The sequence below is a fragment of the Lolium perenne genome, chromosome 7, assembly GCF_019359855.2.
Source record: "Lolium perenne isolate Kyuss_39 chromosome 7, Kyuss_2.0, whole genome shotgun sequence".
Taxonomy (NCBI): Eukaryota; Viridiplantae; Streptophyta; class Magnoliopsida; order Poales; family Poaceae; genus Lolium; species Lolium perenne.
The window spans coordinates 291,183,668-291,204,463 of record NC_067250.2 but is presented as its reverse complement, the minus strand read 5'-3'; the positions used below and the strand labels follow the sequence as shown (position 1 = coordinate 291,204,463).

Here is a 20,796-nt window from a genome sequence, read left to right as displayed (position 1 = left end):
AGAACTTTCTGTCACTGTCCCAGATTTAATGGAGGCATGAACCCACTATCGAGCATAAATACTCCCTCTTGGAGTTAAGAGCAAAAACTTGGCCAGAGCCTCTACTAATAACGGAGAGCATGCAAGATCATAAACAACACATAGGTAATAGATTGATAATCAACATAACATAGTATTCTCTATCCATCGGATCCCGACAAACACAACATATAGCATTACAGATAGATGATCTTGATCATGTTAGGCAGCTCACAAGATCCGACAATGAAGCACAATTAGGAGAAGACGACCATCTAGCTACTGCTATGGACCCATAGTCCAGGGGTGAACTACTCACTCATCACTCCGGAGGCGACCATGGCGGTGAAGAGTCCTCCGGGAGATGATTCCCCTCTCCGGCAGGGTGCCGGAGGCGATCTCCTGAATCCCCCGAGATGGGATTGGCGGCGGCGGCGTCTCTGGAAGGTTTTCCGTATCGTGGCTCTCGGTACTGGGGGTTTCGCGACGGAGGCTTTAAGTAGGCGGAAGGGCAGGTCAAAGGACGTCACGAGGGCCCCACACAGCAGGGCCACGCGGGCCCTATGCTGGCCGCGCCGCCCTAGTGTGGCGGCGCCCCGTGGCCCCACTTCGTCTTCTCTTCGGTCTTCTGGAAGCTTCGTGGCAAAATAGGCCCCTGGGCGTTGATTTCGTCCAATTCCGAGAATATTTCCTTACTAGGATTTCTGAAACCAAAAACAGCAGAAAACAACAACTGGCTCTTCGGCATCTCGTTAATAGGTTAGTGCCGGAAAATGCATAAATACGACATATAATATGCATAAAACATGTAGATATCATCAATAATGTGGCATGGAACATAAGAAATTATCGATACGTCGGAGACGTATCACACTCCAACTAAGGATATAAATGAAGATTGGGGAGAAGGAAGATTTTCGATCAAGAACCATTGTCTGCGTTGCATTACCCCGTTCAATGGTGAACTGTATGTAGTAGCTGCGGACAATTTTGAGATCGGAAGAATAGTGTGCACCAATGTACAATTGCAGCAGCGCGCGAGCACTGTCAAGATGGAGACACTAATTTCATTTCCAGAACTTGGACGTCAGAAGTTCTACCTTGTGAAGTCGGATGGTGATCTGCTGCTTGTGTTGTTGGTCAGCGAGGCTTTGGCGGGCAAACCATTGGTGTACCGTGTGGACACTCAGAGCCGCTCTCTCCATCCGGTCAGTAACATTGGCAGTAATGCCTTCTTCGTGAATTATATCCGGTGTATCTCCGTCGACACCGGAGTGTACCCGACACTTCGACCTGGCAACATCTACTACACGGATTTGGGTTATATCAGAGAGTACTCTCATGATACAAAGGCCTGGGATGAGTGGCCAGTACGTGTGGATAGAATAGGAAGCTACGGTATGAGAAATGAACACAATCCATACCGTTTGGAGGATGTATTGGCCGCACACTGCAGACGGAAGGAGTTCAATGAATATTTCCTTGGGGTAATGCACGAATGGAGCGACGAAGAAATATATGAGGAGGAATGAAGAACAAATTCATTCATCCTAATCTTCTTGTTGTCCATACATTGCGTGCGTCTTGTATATTTTTCAGCTTAGTTTGTCGTGAACATTAATAACGTTATTGCCTGCTTTTGGCTGTTGTATGCAGTTTATGTATTATACTTAGTTTTGTGATTATGCTGTTGTGAATTTATCATATACTAGCTTCTAGATTTGCTACTAGATTTGATGCCATATTGGGCAAAAAACGAGGACCAAAAGGCATAAATAACCCCAGAGATTTGCTACTAGATTTCTACTAGATTTGCTGCCATATTGAAGAAAGACAGAAATAGAAGCTTCTCTAGATTTGATACTAATTTGGTGAAAAAGACAGAGAGAGAAAGAGGGGAAAAGGTGCTCTTAAAAATGCCAATTTGGGCCGAGAGAGACAAAACCCAGCTCCTGCTCACGTGCAACCAAACGCTTCTCGTCCTGTCCCATGCGGTCCCTTTCTACCAGCCCCACGCGACGCGGCCCCACACGACGCGGCGCAACACGTCAGCACAGAACGTCCAAATAAACGGATTCCTTCCGTCTGAGCTCCTTCTGCGGGTTTCAGACATAGGCTTGGGGAAAACTGAGAAAAAACTAAGGGGCTGGGGAAAACTGAGTACAACTAACGACCCGAGGGCACGAAATTAGAAATCTCTATTTTTTTTGCCAGGCCAAATGTCTTTATACAGAATGGTTTCTTCAGTTACATCTCACCGAAATACATTTTGCCATTTATGAAAAGATAAGTACTTCCTCAGTTTCCAAAAAGTTCCTATTTTCTTTTAGATGCGGATGAATCTATAGCTAAAACATATCTATATATATCTCTATATATCTAGAAAAAATTGCGAAGCTTTTTTAGAAACGCGGAGAGTAGAAGTTTATGCTCAGAAGACCATAGAAACTAAATGGTGGCTAGCTACGGAAGTTTATGTGAACCAAAACATTGACATAACTTTATAATCTTTAGGATTTTTTTGGTGTTTTTTTTAGGAATATTGAGGCGTCGGCGACGTCTACTAGTTGGAACAAAGTCCTCTCCACCCTATCCCTCGAGGACATATGGAGTCGTCCTAGCACGACGATTTTTCATTTGTCTACTACAATAAATAAGTTCTTTTACGACAAGATTTGCCCAGCTCCAGCAAGGGAGGGGCGAGAATTGCAGTGCTCCTTTGTTCGCTCCACTGCTTATGGTTTTCACTAGTAGTCCTAGAAATTATTTGTAATTTTACTACTTTTAGAGTTTGTTATACTGTTTTGACGATTATTAGTAAAGCGGTGGACTTTTTTGAAAAACAAAGATATTCTCAACCCATGATACAGGGTTCCCTTTCGCAGTCAAACTATTAATTCTTTGGCGCCTCAAAATGAAATGTAGCAATCGAATTTGGAAACAAATGAAGAGATGCTAACTACTAGTGCGGTGCAGTGCGAGTAAAAGAGGATTTATTTGAGAGAGGACTGGAAAGCTGGATGCATCCGTAGATGACAAGATTCTAGGGCGAACAGGTTGATGACAGGTACGTATGTCTTGAGAGACCTGGACCTCAGATTCTTGCAAATATACGTACATAACTCGATTTATGCACCACCATTTGTGGTTTGAGCGACAGAGTAGCAGAACAAATAATCAGTTGGGCCCCCAGCAGACGATGTGGTACGCCTTGCGCAGCTTCTCCTCCTCGGACCGCCTGGGCCGCGCAGTCCTGGCGACCGCGACGCCGGCGCTGCTCGCGGCCTGAGAAGGGGAGGAGGCAGAGAGGGAGACGGGGACGGCGCGGCGGCCGCGCTGGTAGAGCGATCGGAGCGCGTAGTCCCAGCGGCACAGCCCCACCTGGTCCTTGAGCGCCTCCACTGCCGCCATGCTCGTCGCCACCACCAGCGACGACGCCTTCTTGCTCACAGACAAGCTCATTGTTTCTTCTTGCAGCCGGTCGATGGATGGATGTCCCGCGCGTTGAGGTTTTGGGGGATTGTGGAAGTCTGTACGTGGCTTGCTGGTTGTTTGCTCTTGGCTGGAAGCGATCGGCGGTGTGCTTTGCTGGAGGATGGAGAGGGTCGGTCGTGGAGGTGTTTATAGGCGGGCACGGCAAGGCAGGGGAGCGTGGCGGCAGCGTGGGTGGAGGGAAACAGGGGGCGACGGCTGCTAGTTTCAGTCGAATAGTCGAATAGACTACACCCGGGGTTCTCAAAAACCAGGCGCTCGGACGAGACCCGGTGGGTGGCTTGTCAGCTGTCACTCGACAAAGTGAAATCCTAGCACATGTGATGGCGTCCTTTGGTCCTACTCGTACGCGTGTGGAGAATGTCCCTTTCTTCAACGATGAGATCACGAAAGGAGTTCATTTTCACCTGCAGAACAAGGTCCACTGACCGCCCCAGGTGCATCCCCCGCGTCGAGAACGCGCATGGTGTTCGCGCTGCCTTGCGTCCAGTCGACAGTCGTCGTGTCCCGATCTACGGGCCGGCCAAAACCGTGGACGCCCGATCCCCAGTTCCTGGAACAACCCAGTCATCAACCGCCAAACGCGCCCCCTGACTCGCCGCGCACACAGCCACCCGGCCTGGCCGAGAAAAACTATGCCACCGTTCAGCTGTGCACTATAAATTCGGTACGCCGTTCACGTCTTCAAGCCAGAGTCAAATCGAGCGAATTGCGAGTTGCCCCATTAAGCTACTTCATTCAGGACAATAGTCCGGCATGTGCGACGGGCAGGGCTGCAGGCACGAGTCCACCGTCCGCGCCTCGCTGCGCGGCGGCGGCGCCAAGCTGGGCGAGCGGCGGCCTGCAGCCGCGTGCGCCGGCCGGCATGGCGCAACGACGACGGCTGACAAGACCCAGCCGGCGAGACAATTGAGCACGTTGAAGGTGGAGCCGGAGAGGGAGCGGGAGGTGCCACGGCGGATGACCGCCGGAGCTCAGGCGGAGGCAGCAGGGATCGACAAGAGGGAGATGCTCTTGCACCTGCTCCTCTGGGGGCCGAACTGACTGCCAAGTACGGAGTACGACGTGCACGCAGAGTCGATCGTCTCCATTCCCTTCTCCCCTAGCGCAAGCTGCAACCTGCCTACGGATGTGACTTGCTGTTGCATCGTGTCCACTTTGGCACACCCCGACTGTTTTGCACTATAATCTTATTTGATTTGATAGGCAAGTGTTTATAATGGAGTAATAAAAAAGGATAAGAAGACTTCATACTCTCTATCCCGAATTAGACGTCACAGGTTAGTCTAATTTGTTCCGTGTAGCTCTATACCCCAAACCTCAAGCGTGTCCAACATATCTAGACAAACCTACTACAAATAATAATTCGAAACAAAGGGAGTACTACTAATAGATATCGGAAAGCCATACTCTGGCTCAAAAACGCGCCGCGTCAACAGAGTCGCTCTCTCTCTCTCTCTCTCCCGGCTCCCCTGTCCCTCTCCTCTAGCGGCCTCGCCAGCCGGAGTGACCGGGAGAGGGGAGGCTGGATACTCTCTACACATAGTAGATTAGGAGTAGTCTATGTTCCCCTGGAGTTTGGCGCTATGCCGGTGGTTGGAGAGCGCTCGGCGTTTCCAAGCAGCATCGGGTGGCCGGAGTTGGGAGTCTAGCGGGTGCCGTCGGCATGGTGCCGATGGCTGCTGCTTGAGTTCTTCCTCCCCTAGCCCAAGAATAAGCATGATGTGGAGGTCAAATCCCTAGACCCAGGATTTGGGATCTCCCTTTGCAGATCGGCGGGGTTGTGCAAGATTTGGATCTCAAGCAAGATGCTCACCATGGTGGTGAGCACGGCTCGGAGCTCCTCTATTTCAGCAGCCTCCTCTCTAGTTTGCGCCAGGGTACCAGAGAATTCACTCTTCTGAGCCCTGATGTTCGTCGCCACCGACATCTCCTCTGCCTGCCCTCCCGAGTTCGTGACAGAAACTTTGGGCTAGCTGGTAGGTTAATCCTCCTGCCTACGTGTCGACGTTCATCTTCTACTTTGCTTGAGTGGATTTGGGGTACAAGAACCTTCTCTTCTCGAAGCATCTCTCTGCTTTCAGATCAATGGCCAAGATGGTCTCATCAACACAGGTGTGCTCCGGCATGATTTCAACCTCAGTTCGGAGGCCCTGTTTCATCCCATCTTCGTCCAAGCCTGCAACAAGCTGTGTTCTTTGCTCCACAGTGGGGAAGAGGAAGGATTAGATTGCAATTTAGATCTTTTAGCAAGGTCCTTTCAACAAATACTAGGGATCCATGTGTAACTCTCTTATTTTTTGGGGTCCTTTGTAACAAATTTGCACCTCCTCTGTTATTTTACTGAAAGGTTCAAGCCCCTTCTGGGGCGCTCTGGTTCAAAAAATAAAGAATACTACTCCATTCATGACAGAGATGGGCTTCTTCTCGAGGCCTGCTAATTTCGGATGAAATAACCATGTTTTGTTGATCAAATTGATGATGAAAGTTAGACCCAAACACGTGTGCTCCATCTAAATACAGACACAAGGAGTATCATGCAAGCCAGCCTAAAGTAAGCAATTCTGGAGGCCCTCTAGTAGGGAAAAAAAATTGAACATGTCAGTCTATCAATTTTCTCCTCAGGTAAAGGATAGATTGGCGATCCTCATTTGAATGGTCCGAGGGGTATTCTATCTTGGACCAAACTTTACCGAGGAAAGTGCAAGCAAAGAAACAGAGCTCGGCTGAGATCCAAAATTAATCATAAATAAACTAATAAAACTAATCATAAACTGCTATAGAGTTCTGAGTCTTCCAAAATTCCTATCTTTCAAAAAAGGTGGGGTTACATTCACAGCTTATCTGCTCAGCAACAGTGTCAATAATTCGAAGAAGCTACCTTCAATAATACCACAAGTGTAAATTCAATTCATTCATCACTTCGTCATCAACTATCCCTCTTGTGGCACCCAATCAGCTAAAACGTTCTAGGTGTTTGCCTTCACACAAATTTTCTTCCTGCAAACCCCTTCCGGATATCAGAAACCCCGTTGAATTGAATATGGCGATGTTGTTTATATCAAAAAACACGAAAGTCACTCTTACCTCTCGATTGACGATTCTTTGATACCGACTCGTAATACTGCGTGAAGGAAGCATTTCCACTCATCTTCTCGTCCTGCATTATTTCAAACGAGTGTCAGGTCTGCAAGCGTAAACATGGACTGTTTAAAATAAATGTATCACAATAAAGGGGGGAGAATCTGACCTCGAGGAAGCTCTCAACTGATGACATGTCGTTTGGTGAGAAAGAAACAACCTCTCTCTTCCTCTGTACAAAATCCCTGTTCTCGCTCACCTGCAGATTCAGAATAGGGAAGTTATCTATCAAAGGAAACACCCAAAGGTGATCAAAAGAATGAAATGCAGTTCCCGAAAAACTGCACAGACACAAGTTTAAATGTTGTAAGGAATCTGTTGACATTAATTAAAATTTGAAAATATCCACATAATTTGTAGGCCTCCTTATAAATAACTGGTGTACATGTTTTGACTGTCCGCACCTGGTCTATCAGTCGTTTAAGAGGACGGTGAAGGGAATCAATTGTTGTCTGCTCATGCAATCTTTTCAGGAGGATGAGTGGAATGGTGGCCACTTCTGGGAAAGCAACATGATAGCTCCACTGGGCAAAATGAGCTGACAGTACCTCAATAGCTGAAAGAATGCACTGCTCTTGGAAATCTCTTGATTTCAGCAGATTCCTTGGCACCTAGCACATAGAAAATAGTAGCTAATCAAAACCATTATCAGAAGATGAAACCACCACCCCTATTATCAGAAAGTTGAAACTAATCTGCACATAGAAAATAGTACTCTAGCACTCTTTTAATAAACGTTTAGTCATTTGAGATGGGTGACCAAAGAGTATATGCTTCACAAAGACTTTTTTTAGGAACAGAATAATAATGGACATTTTGGTGACTTCAGACAAACATGAGAGCACGCAAAAATTCCAGATACTATAACTGAGCAATACAGGCCAGATAAAAATGCAATACCTTCAATAGTGATGAAAAGTGAATGTTTGTTTTTTCTGTTTGTTCTTTCTGAAAGATTTCCCTAAATTCTAGGCAACCAAATATCAAAGATGGAACTGGAAAGAACATCTGATTGCAATTCAAAAGCTCATTTAGCATCTGCGCAAGCTTCAGTCTCAATGGTAAGTATCGCATGCCTGGCAATAAATAAGCCACTCCTCTTATTATCTGTGCAACTGAGGATAATAATGAATGGACGTTGTGGCAATCCTTGTAATTAACACAAATAAACCTAACCCATAGGTTTATACAGTTAATATATTGCCAGTTATCAATCTTCAAGAGGTCTTCCTGCAATCACAAGCATAAAAGAGAATCAATCAATAATCATGTGATACCAAAAGAATAAATAGAAGCCAACAACCAGAAGGCTAAGACTCCAAGTCCATGCTCAAATGAAAACAACCATTCTGCTTTGTTTTGGGGGTGTGAAAAGCATGTATGATTGCAATACAAAAAAAATCCATTGACAAGTAAAGTTATGGCAAGAACAAATTAGCAAGTATGGTGCAGTTTGTGAATTCACCATCACTGTGTATAAGAAATCAAACAGATGCAATATATATGCCAGGATAAGAAAATAATGGATGGAGAATGGTGGAATCTTTAATGTTTTTAGCAAATGTGAACATTTATTAAGAAGAATCTCCCGAAGAAAATAATGGAGGAAAAAGTTTGCTGCAACTGGTCAATCCAGATACACCTTAAATCCTTGTTTGGAAGCGGGAAAATAGAATATCTCTCAAAATACAAGCAAGTCCAAAGGATCTGTCCACATGGTACGGTAGGAACACTAAAATACCCCTATTAAAGGTAAATAAAGTGCAAGCACAGCTACAAATATAAAGCATTGATGTGTACCTTTTCCTTTGATTTAGACACCTGTCTAAGAATAGCACTCAACTGTCCCACTGAAGTTGCTGCCCTTTCACTTGATTTCTGGACATCCAGCGAATAAAGTTCCACCAGACAGTTCATAAAAAGATCAATATTCTTTATATTTCTGTTGTCCACAAGCTTCGAACTGGAAAGGTATGTATTATATCCTTTGGTCAAGCAGAGATCCAGACAGTCAGGTAACAGTGAAACCACTTCTCGAATCATAAGAAATGAAGAGAGGGACAAGCTCTGGTCACCACTTGCCCAGAAGTGAACTAAGATCTGCAGAGTAAATATACATATACAATGAGATAGTATACAAATTAAAGGGTCAGCCAATATGCATGACAAAAATATTGGACGACCATCTCCAAACAGTCATAGGATGGTTGAAGACCAGGTGAGTTTTGAATATTCAAGACATAAGCACTGTGACAATGCATCAAGGGTTTAAGACCAGGTGGATGTGTACTGGATCCAAAATAGCAACACTACAAATATGAAACTGCAGAACAAACAGATCAATTATGACCTCTTCAAAGTTTTTGAAATATTCATTGCACTACCACAAATATATGACTTGTTCAAAACACTAAAGGAAGGGAGATCGATTCTCTGCAAATAAAAATTTCACAACAGTGTTCCAACCCAAACAACAATCAATTTTTTCCTCTTGTTCACATTCTTTCTTAATAAACAAAAAAAATGGTGCAAGTTCTCTTATATATGGATATTTTCCAAAATAGACATTTCACGGGGAAAAAACAAACAAAATCTCAGTCCAGCAGTCCTCAACCGATCTGATATGATTGACCAGAACAGGTTTGAGAGATGAATTTCCTCCGGAAGAACAAAAATAACAAGCAAAGCCAAATTTAATATGAACAGACAACATCACCAACAAACAGCAATACCTTTAGAAGCCTCCTTGATGTTGACGGATATGCAGAAAAATATACCGCAGATGCTCGAAGCCGAGTCAGGACATTGGTAAGTATTTGGTTATCAGTAAGTTGACTAAGCAGATCAAGACAATTCCGCAAGTAAGACTTTATGAGCGGCTCGACATCTTGCCATTTCTGTCCATTTCTCAGATTCATAAGTTTCCCTTTGTCATCATCAGGAATGTCTAAGAGAGAACGGAAAATGTTGTCTGCCTCAGAAAGAATGAATGTAATTATCTGATAAAATACTTCGGTACTTTGAAGTCTCTGCGTGGAAAGGCTATTTGAGTGCAGACCAAATCGACATGCATCCCGAAAAGCATTTAGTAAGTTACGCAGGGCAGGTGCTTTAGGGTCCTTTGAAACTAACTGACACCATTCACTTATTGTCTTGCTTGTAAGGATCTTATCGCTCGGAGGATTTTTATCACCAGCATCAACACCATCGTCCCCGGAATCCATCTCATCTTGTTCATCTGAATCCTGTTAAAGATTAGAACAAAACAATAGCAAAAGAATAACTATTTTATGAGATCCTTTTGAGTGTGAGAAATACATTATAAAAAGGTTGTACATGAATTGCAGCAGGTAGAACAGGAACAATAAGTAGCACTTACTTCGTCACTTTCATGGCTCACCAATTCTGATTCCCACTTCCCAAGGAAGTTTGCAAACTCAGGGTCCTACAAATACAACAAACACTGAGAACCCTGATAATAGATCACCTAAAATGCAGACCGCAGCCACAGAATTCCAGCAAACACAGCTAATGTAAATATGAACCATCATGTGCTCCATACGATACCGACATTAACAAGCATAGCGAACAGTCATTTCACTACATAACCAGTATCTATAAGAACCTGTGTTATTCCAGAAATCATGTTCGCTTGAGAGGAAAAATCATGCATTAATCTGTATATGTGTAGAAAGCTCACACAAATCAAGAAAATGAAAAGACATACACCGCTTATATGGTTATAGACCAGATTATAATATTGTAGATTAGTTCTAGTTCTAGCAAAAAAGAACAATCTACGACGCTAAGTTCAAGATTAAACAGTTAGTCAACATCGTTTTTTTATAGGAGAGGTGATTGGACACATAACTACAGAGTACAGACCTAAACCAAGCACTATATATCCAGCAAAAAAGATGGCAAGATCTAAGGAAGTTTTCACCTTATCCAACAGCTTCTTCAACTTCTTCTTTTGCTTTTTTACCGCTAAATTCATTTCATTGTTCTGTCCATCGAGACCATCTTTTACAATACAATCTGCAATAGATATTCTGATGCTTAGAAACTAATGCACCACAAAATTCAACATGCGTTAAAAACACACAATTACCTTTGACAACATCGCCATCCTCACTGTCAGAATAGTGCGGACACTCAGGATCCTGCATTTCAAGCATCAATCAGCATTTTATAAAGGCCAATAAGCAATAGCATTATAAACAGCAGATCCAACCACATGACTGATTTTGCAAAGCAATAACGGGCAGTGTTATGTGCCAAAGTTACATGCAGAACAAACACGCTATAACAACATAAAACAAAATTGTTCATCATTTCTTGCCAATAGAAACTACATAGCATACTTGGGATTCCTCGGTGGGTTCAGAATTGATCTAAGCACCTCAGTCAAATTTGTGAAAATATTTCCAACCAAGTGGATTCTCTACCGAGTTCAGAAGGAATGAGAAACAACCGAATTGCTCCTTCTAACCGCGGAGACTCGTCAACTCCTAGAGCTACTTACCAAATTGACATAACAATAAGGAAAAAACCAAATAAAATGCTCAAACAAAGTTATATCCTAAATTTGAAGCAAACTGACTTCGGCTGATGGTGAATTTTTATATGTCTGAGCTTGACATGGAAAAGGAACATTGCGTCAAATCAAGATCGTGAAAACAATAGTAAGGTGTGACAATTCCTAAATGAATATTGGTTGCCAACAGATGAATAAAGAGACTCTGCAAAGGGCAGCCAAGCATACCTCTGAAAGATAGCCATCGCTGTCGGACAGATCCCCATCAAATTCGTTCTCATCTTCTGGAAACTCTAAAGAGTTAGCCAAAGTAGCTACATCTTCCTGTGTGTTCCTAGAAGAAAAGCATATTGAGCTTAGTTAGTTAAATAAATAAATAAAAAGAGTTCAAGCTTCATGAATTAACCAACAGTTTTATCATGAATGAAGTTCTACGGTAAATAGGGAAACAAGATGAAATCCACGCCTCAACACTCCAATTTGCAAGCTGGGTCAAATCAAATTGCTAGAAGCGCCAAACCAGGAGGCATCGCTAATGGACACTAGTGGCAGCAGGCAAAGCTAGACACGCCCAAGCCCTTGCGCAGGGGGCTCACGTCTGCTGCCTTGCTCACACCATGGCTGATCTGGAAACAACGGAATGAGTGCATCTTTGAAGGTGCACAACCATCTGTCCAAAACCTGGTTGCCAGAATCAAGGATGAGGGCATGAGGCTGCCCTTTGTTCTAGGGCTGGCGCCAAAGGTCTACGGGTAGTTCTGCCATCAAACTGGGATGTCCACTCAATGAAATGAAACGCAAAAGTGTTTTCACGAAATTTTTTTTTGCTAGAAAAGTAATCACAGACTGACTTCAAATAATACACTGTCCAATATGCATCGTGGTGCCAGCGCCGCTGCATTGAGATCCGAGTTAACTGGTTTTCCCCAATGCTAGGAGTTAACAGCGGTGACATGCCCCATTGTACCAGTGTGACTAGCAATAGCTGTTATTACAAACCACGGCCAAACAAGCTCGATGAGGAGAGACTAGTACTAAACCAATCCATCCTAATGCTGCAGTCGCATGAACTGGCCAAGTAAAATCACTCGGCACTACCGAGGATTCTCAACACCCTACAGCGTCCGGCAAAGCTATGCAAACAGAGCACGAACGGGGGCAGGTATGGTGGAGAAATACATGGTGGGTTCGCTCCGGCGCATCTCCTCGTCGCCGTCGCCGTCCAGGCGGCCGCCGTCCTCCCGGCCCTTCCCATCTGAAGAAGCAAAAGAGAGAGTTTTGAATCAGCAAGCGGGAGGCGGAGGTAGGGGCGCCAGAGGCGGGGTACGCAAGGACGGACCTTTGCGGGTGCGGCGGTTGAACTGGGAGCGGAGCTTGCGGCTGCGCTTGGCGCCGCCCTGCAGGTGCTTGTTCGCGAACTTGCGGGCCTTCTTCCCTAGCTTCTTGGCCATCGCCGCCGCCGCCGCGCGCTCTCTGTGTGGTGAGGGTGGGGAGAGGAAAGGAGAAGACGGCGACGGTGGGGTTTAAGCCGAGGGGAATTGACCAGGGATGTTGGGGGACTAGGGCTTCCGTGTTAGGACGCCATCTCAACCGTCGATGCGCGATCGGACGATAGATCAAACCACGTTAAGGACGCGTGCACCTATAGTTGTACTACGACATTTGAAGTGCACATTTAAGCTCCAGATCGACAATAAGAATCAAATTATGTAAAAAAATTGACTTTGAGTGAACTACAATCTTTGGACCTTCTTGAGCCATGGATCGAGTTAAAAGTCAAAAGATCTGTTGCAAGGCAGATGTGTCTTGTGTTAACGTTGTTAGCGTGTTCTACACATCTTTCATAACTTTTTCTGGTAATTTTATTTGTAGGTATCACGGAACCGAAGCACCTGATATATCCTCGATGTATCAGGCATTTGCCATTTTGGTTTTGTTTGGCACTAGAGTTTTAGTGGGGTTATTGGAGATAATCCCTAGCAACTCCAAAAAAACCACTTATTCTAAATGCATGTTTAGTGTTAGAGTATTGAGCTAGTTTAATCCCCGCTTAACCCCACTTTCCCCAAATCTTAGGACTCCTTTGATTTATATGATAGAAAAAGCATATGATTAAGATGTCATGCATACTTGAATCCTATGAAAAGATGAAGTTTGTTAGATTGTACCAAAATATTTTTTTTATGAGGTGTGACTTAATGTTTTTTCCTATAGGATTTGCACTACGAGATTTCTATAGGATTAGTTCCTATAGGATATGTTTATATAATCAAACAGCTTGTGTAGGCTCCTACAGAAGCCAAATCCTACACTATTCCTATAAAATTTATATGAATTAAAGGAGTCTTTAGTGTATTTTTCTCAATCTCCAATACTCTACCTCTACCTAGTGGATTGGGGATTGGGTTAGTACTATCCCTATTAATCCCTATAAAAACTCTAGTACCAAACAAGGCCTTAACGTGCTATCGATACTCTCATGTCTAAACACCCTGGGCACTTGTACTCTTAAGGTGATCTTGGTACTCTCATGTCAAGAACACCCTGTAGTAAAATCGTGGAATCTGTAACTTGAGATATAGGAAAGATATATTTGGATGTGAATAATAGGTAACTTAGAATTACTGTTAATTTAGGTGGTTCTCACTATTATTCTATTAACATTGAGAATCGTGCCCGTGCTTCCAAGTTAGGACACCATCTTGGTCATTGACGTGCGATCGGACAATTGGATCAACCAGCATAAAGGACTACCGCTATAGTTCTATCATAATTCAAGTCCGCATCTGACCGCCATGAAAGCATAGAGTTATTCACGACATAGTTGAACATACTTTCTTGAATTGTGCATCAGGTTTAAACTGAAAATCCGTAGCATGTTAGATACATCTTGTGTTAATGTTTAATTTGGCATGTTTCGTGCATTTTCATGACGACTTTGATGGTGGGATTGTTCATAGATACTAGAATGGAACAAAAGCACCGTGTAGGGAGGAAGCCCCTGGTATATATCATCGATGCACCTGGCACTCACACTCTTAGGGTGTTCTGGGTACTACGATTTCCTAAACACCTTTTGTTGAAGTCGTGTAAAGTTATAAAGACAGTTGAACTCATATTTTGATCTGCATCTCAGATATTAGAAAAGGACAAATTCATATGCAAATGACAGCCTTGTATTGGAAAAGAAAATTAAGTCAATTGGTATCTTGACGATATTAATATATTTTATTTGTCCAAAAAATTTGATTTATGTTTCTACTGGATAAATTAATGCTATTTCATTGCCATGTTCAAAGTATAAAAAAAATGTGTTAACATATTATTTAAATGACCACAACATGTAACACACATTTGTGGCCATGAAGTAGCATGCCAACCACTAATTTTTTTTAAAAAGAATACGGTAGGGGAAGCCCCTAGAGTTATCATGCACTAGAAACTACTATCAAGATATTCCATACACTTTACATATACGTGCTGAGATTTTAAAGATGTTAAAATATACACAACCATACACTCAAGTTTAATCAAGTGTTACAAATGAATCCATGAATACAAGTGATTATTTATTTCGTCACATTTAAAAAAAATCCTTCTTGATGTTTGAAGGTTATCATTCAAAAGTGATAATAACTTCTGATACAACGTGTGATTGCATTTTAGCATTATGTGTGTACATGTCAGTGATATATACACGTTTGAAGGGTATAATGAAAAACAAATTAATATTTAGGAACATTGTAATGTAATTAAATTATGAAAACTATAAAGTTTTAGTATAAATGTCATTTGTTTTAAGCTGCATCGAGCCCCCAAATAAGTTTGTACCATCACTGATGTGGCGCCAATGTTAGGTCATCTTCATCCATGGAGAAGTTCTTTTTTATATACTTTGCGGATACGATGGCCGAACTACGAACAAAACTTGCTGCATATTGACTAAAGCAGACGGTTGAGTAAAACTAACAATATGGAGAAAGAGCTAAGCTTACATGACCAGATGTTGTTAACCGTTTTCGACCTCTCGCATGCGTCACATCTCCCTATTACTGACTCAGTTGTAGTCTTAGTCATGAAGAAAGCCGATTTCAAGATCAAGGGAGTAGCAAGTGGCATGGAGACAAGAGAGTAAAGTTCAAATTTGAATCAATTAGAAACAGAACATAAGATGGAGTAAAAAAATAATACACTTTTGTTCCTGGCCCATTATGATCGACCACATATACATTCTCATCTCCATACCAAATCTTCTCTTTCTTAATAGATGGCCCCATTTTGCTGGTCTCACAGCGAGCCACGTCACTGCGTTAAAAGTGTGGCCAGACCGACACGCCCCGCGCCCTTCCTCTCCAGACGCCACGCCCGAACGGACATCGATCGCCTGCTGCCCTTCCTCGCGAGGATGACGCGCGCGGACCCTCGCCCCCATCGATCTGTGCTGCCTTCCTCGCTAGATCGACGCGCGCGGACCCTCCCCCATCCATCTCTGCTGCCCTGCTCGCCAGATGGGCCGACACCGGCTGACTCTCTTCCTCTTCCTCGCATACCCAGCGATCTCTTCCCCACCACGGATCCGCCTCCGTTCATCTTCGTCCATCACCACCGCTCGCACGACTCCACCTCCGTTCCTCCTCCCCACGAATGTACCGCCGCGACTTAATCAAAGCACCTCATAAATTTGAGCATTAAACAACTGGAAACTGCTCAATGAAAATCATCCATCATCGATGTTGCCTCCAGGTTAAAAAGCAGGGCATGGTACCATCCGCATCCGCACCAATGACACCAGTTTGCTCGCGCCGCCACCACGCCCAGCAGCCTTCGGTTGGTGCCTCGCTGCTCCCCATCCTAATTTCTTCTTTATTTTTTTCACAATCCCTCAATATATCTTCCGAATCTTGCAGATTGAGATCCGGATGGGATTCCGCTTGATGTTCTGCCCCTTCACCTGATTCCAATGGATTATGTCTGCTGCTACCTCAGGTTCTCCCAATTTTTTTTTTGGATTTCTTGGCTTCTCAATCTGCTCGCTGGAGATTTCTTTGGGTTGACTTCTCAGTCTGCTAGCCATCATCGCCTCAACTACCGAACACTCATTTCCAAATCCCAATCTTATTCATGTCGAGTGTCGAAGGATTGTGCTGCTGCCTAGGCGACTATTGCAAGTCAGCCCGTGCTCAAAATTTGTCGCTACAAGACATCTCTGACCGTGGTGTCGCTCATAGAGCAGCAACTATATCTTACACAGAACTTGAGTTTTTTCTACAGAAATTATCTGAGTATAATATGTTGGTTATTGTTATAATATTTTAATCTTTCTTGCAGGATGCACACTTCTTATAGATAAATTCGTCCCGTTTGGACCTGTACCGTGCAAACTATCTTTGGTAGTCTTGAGAGATAAAGACGTTGATTTATCCGTGCCTTTTAATTATTTGAATAGTGTATGTCATTTAGAAGAAGCAACGGAAGAAACCGTCATGGTAAATAAGACATGGGAAGTGAGATTCATAAAAAAACTCAGTAATAACTTTACTGCTACCTCCAGTTGTTTATCTGATCCCTACTATGATTTATTTTTCATTGTCAGCCTTCCAGGTGCCTCAATCGGTCCATAATGTAGGCAACAACTAAAGATGTATTTGTATTCTATCGAATAACAGTGGTTCACTTAGTAGTCAGTATACTCCACGAGCAATCTCTCTTTCTTCCAGGAGCATAAGTTAGCAAGAAGATATATTGTAGTCTTTCACAGCTTGCTTTTTGTCGTCCTAAAGCACATGTTTTTAATCCGATGGTATAGAACTACTGATCTTCTTCTCCATGCCTTATACTTCTATTATTTCGCATAGCCTTTTGCATGATACCGGTGATCTGATAATGCATCCTACCTTGCTGCAGCGCTATTGCTGTGGTAAATTGTATTGATCATTTCATTATTACCTGTAAAATATACTTAATGTTATCTTTCTTTATTTTCACCTCAAGATGCATATAAAGTTCTTGAGGATTCATATTGTAATGCTTCTTCTGTCAACTTTGTGCAATATTGTTCATGCCATCCCTGGAACGATCCATCCCAGTTTGATATATACTTCTTTTGTCCCTTGATATTTGTTTGGCTTCAGACAACACATGACACCCCAATCTGAGTATCTACTTGATTGAGTTAACAAAGGTTAGCACACATGTATACTGGGTATGACGCATTGTGTCAAAAACTCATGTCCTAGGTTATTTCTACCCAGGTTTCTAAACACATGATTTTGCATTCATTCCAAATACAAATCAACTAGGTATGCGTCTGTAAAAGCATTAACTAGGTATGCTAGGTCATGTCTTTATAGTCTATGTATACTAACCCATATATATTTATTTATGACATTGCTGCTTTTAGGTCTGCAACAAATTATGTAATCTTATGCAATTCAGTTTTCATCGGTTTACTGACTCATAAATGTATTTTTTCGTGTAGACTTTTCTCTACTGAACCTATGGTGATGTGATTTCAGAAAGTAAAGTGCAGAAATTTGGTGAACATGGTAAACAGTCTGATTTTAGACATAAGGCCGTCAGATTCCGCATGTTTTGGGCTCATTAGACATAAACAACTGACATCGCTAGCTACTCCAATTTGTGCAATTGTTTTCTAAAATTAGTTCTGAACTCCGTTATCATTCAGATGTGTGTTATGTTCTTTATCTTGAGAACTATCTATCGTTCCCCACTTTTATATGTCTTAATTTGGTTCAGACATACCTTTTGCATGATCTATAACGCTTTGCAATTGTTCTCTAAAATTAGTTATGAAATATGTCATCATTGAGATGTGTGTTATGTTTTTTATCTTGAGAGCTATATATCGTTCCGCGCTTCTATATGTCTTCATTCTGTTCAAACATGCCTTTATGGATCTCAAAACATGCTTCTTTGATCTGTAACATCTCAACTAAATTTGGAACAATTATTCTGAATGTACGTGCACACATGTGAAAAATAGATTAGAAAGAAGCTCATCCTTGGTAAATACAAATTTGTTCACTTATTGCAACTCACATTTGTTTTCAACTTCAAAGAAGCTTTGTTACTACCTGAAGTCTATGCAATCCTCTTCAAAGCAGTCAAATGTACAGGTGAACCGCTGAAATTTGACTTGATCAGATGCAGCTACGGGCAGTTTCATGTGCATGCTCTACAACGTGCCACTCAATATTTAACCTCATTACCTTTTTGTTTACTCCTATCAAATCATTGATTTGTTTCCCGCCGCAACGCGCGGGGTATCATCTAGTAAACAATAAATAGTACGCACTTTTGTCGATTGTGAATTTGATTTTTGGTTAGCACATGGTTTTTGTTCCGGTTTAAAAAATAACTTTCTTGCTAGTGATTATTGATTCTCAGGATAACTTCTCCATCCCTATTGTGCGAGAAACACGTATTGCCGTGTCATTTAGGATTAATTAGTTACCTAGCTATGGATGTTTGCGTGTCTAGCTTATAGTAAATGTTGGTCCATCAACGCGGACTCTTCGGAAAACATAGTGTGTGTGTGTGTGTGTGTGTTTTGGTGAGGACACACAATTGTGAACATTGGTGTAGTGGCGTGAGTATGAAGTGTGTGGATGTCCTTCCTTACAATCTCATAATTTTTTTACAATAACCTTTTCCTTATCTCCCCCCTATGAAATCGTTTCCCACTACTTTTCAGGTGTTGCGCCGAACCATTCATTATAATACACGGGAGACAAGACCAGTAGCAGGGGGGCTCCAGGGGAATGGCACATCCGATTTCGAAGGCAGTTTAGCCTCGCAAAAGCGGTAGAATGGGGGAACCTATGTAGGGAGATCCAGGCCTTGCCGTATGAAAAAGAGGGTGGGGTTTCTCGTGTGTGTACTCTACTAGGTCAATGTATCTCAGTCTGACGCAGGCGGCAGCGGTGGCTCACTTCAAGGACGTATGACGCACGAGAGTACCTCCCAAGATCAAAGTCCTCCTATGTGGAAACTCATTAGAAGTAGATTGCCATCATATGAGCGGGTAGCCAAGTGATATGGTGATACGTTGCAAACGTATCTATAATTTTTGATGTTTCATGCTTGTTTTACACCAATTTCTATATGTTTTGTTTACACTTCGTGGTATTTTTATGCATTTTCTGGAACTAGCCTATTAACAAGATGTCATAGTGTCAGTTCCTGTTTTCTGTTATTTTTTGTATTTCAGAAAAGTTGTACAGGAAATATTCTTAGAATTAGATGAAACAAAAGCCAAAGTTCATATTTTACTGTCACGAAGACGGAGTCTAGAGGGGAGACGGAGAATAGCTAGGAGGTGGTCACACCACCCCTAGGCGCGGCACACCCCTGGCCACGCCTAGGTATGGTGTGGGCCCCTCGGGCGTCCACCGAACTTGTCCTTTCGCCTATAAATTCACATCCTCGGGAAAAAACTTAACACCCGAGTCTCCATCCACGAAAAGTTCAGTAGCCGCCGTCATCGTCGATCCTAGTTTAGGAGGGTTCTGAAGCTCTTCCTGGCACCCTACCGGAGAGGGAGATCATCACCGAAGGCCTCTTCATCTCCATGCCCGCCTCCGAAGTGATGTGCGAGTAGTTCATCTTTGGACTACGGGTCCATAGCAGTAACTAGATGGTTGTCTTCTCCTCATTATGCTTCATGTTTAGATCTTGTGAGCTGTCTATCATGATCAAGATCATCTTTATGTAATGCTACATGTTGTGTTTGCTGGGATCCGATGAATATTGAATACTACGGTTGAGTTGATTATAGACATGTTTATATGTTATTTGTGATCTTGCATGCTCTCCGTTGCTAGTAGATGATCTGGCCAAGTATGTGCTTGTGACTCCAAGAGAGAGTATTTATGCTCGATAGTGGGTTCATGCCTCTAGTAATCTGGGAGAGTGAGAGTAACTCCTAAGGTTGTAGATATGTTGTTGCTACTAGGGAGAAAACAACAATGCTTTATCCAAGGATAATTCTATTATTTACTTTAGACACTTTACTTAATGCAATAATCTGTTGCTTGCAACTTAATACTGAAAGGGGTACGAATGCTAACCTGAAGGTGGATTATTTAGCGTCCGCACCCCTTCCAGTATAAAGTTGCAAGCAACAGACTATCGCATTAAGCAATGCGTGTAAAGTAAACAATAGAATTATCCTTGGATAAAATATTGTTGTTTTCTCCCTAGTAGCAACAGCACATCTACAACCTTAGAAGTTATAAAGTCACTCGCCTAGGAAACTAGAGGCATGAACCTACTATCGAGCATAAATATCCCCTCTTGGAGTCCCAAGTGTCCACTTGACCAGAGTTTCTACTAGCAACGGAGAGCATGCAAGATCAGAAATAACATATGACATGAATATATAATCAATCTTAACATAGTATTCAACATTCATCGGATCCGAGCAAACCAAACATATAGGATTACATAAAGATGATCTTGATCATGTAGGGCAGCTCACAAGATTGATACATGAAGCACAAGGTTATGGACCCATAGTCCAGGGATGAACTACTCACGCATCACTTCGGAGGCGGGCATGGCGATGTAGCCTCCGGCGATGATTTTCC

The 20,796-nt window shown here is 42.8% G+C and overlaps 2 protein-coding genes and 1 long non-coding RNA gene across 3 annotated transcripts; 1 reads left to right on the top strand and 2 right to left on the bottom strand.

Moving 5' to 3' along the window:
• Window positions 1-2,933: 2,933 nt before the first annotated feature.
• LOC127316937 (uncharacterized) lies at window positions 2,934-3,620 on the bottom strand. The gene has a single exon (XM_051347417.2). The coding sequence runs from the start codon at window positions 3,478-3,480 to the stop codon at window positions 3,196-3,198; it is 285 nt and encodes a 94-aa protein (XP_051203377.1). The 5' UTR covers window positions 3,481-3,620; the 3' UTR covers window positions 2,934-3,195.
• Window positions 3,621-6,295: 2,675 nt separating this feature from the next.
• On the bottom strand, window positions 6,296-12,704 carry LOC127312280 (protein REBELOTE). The gene is made up of 13 exons (XM_051342825.2): window positions 12,528-12,704; window positions 12,368-12,443; window positions 11,417-11,522; window positions 10,763-10,814; window positions 10,595-10,689; window positions 10,031-10,096; window positions 9,384-9,896; window positions 8,452-8,751; window positions 7,552-7,881; window positions 7,056-7,262; window positions 6,761-6,850; window positions 6,598-6,670; window positions 6,296-6,510 (listed from the first exon to the last, which is right to left on the bottom strand). Exons 1-13 carry the CDS (start codon window positions 12,637-12,639, stop codon window positions 6,494-6,496), a joined length of 2,037 nt encoding a protein of 678 aa, XP_051198785.1. The 5' UTR covers window positions 12,640-12,704; the 3' UTR covers window positions 6,296-6,493.
• Window positions 12,705-15,469: 2,765 nt separating this feature from the next.
• LOC127316939 (uncharacterized) lies at window positions 15,470-17,985 on the top strand. The gene is made up of 3 exons (XR_007860715.2): window positions 15,470-16,015; window positions 16,096-16,174; window positions 16,517-17,985. It is a non-coding gene; the product is annotated as an uncharacterized lncRNA (long non-coding RNA).
• Window positions 17,986-20,796: the final 2,811 nt, after the last annotated feature.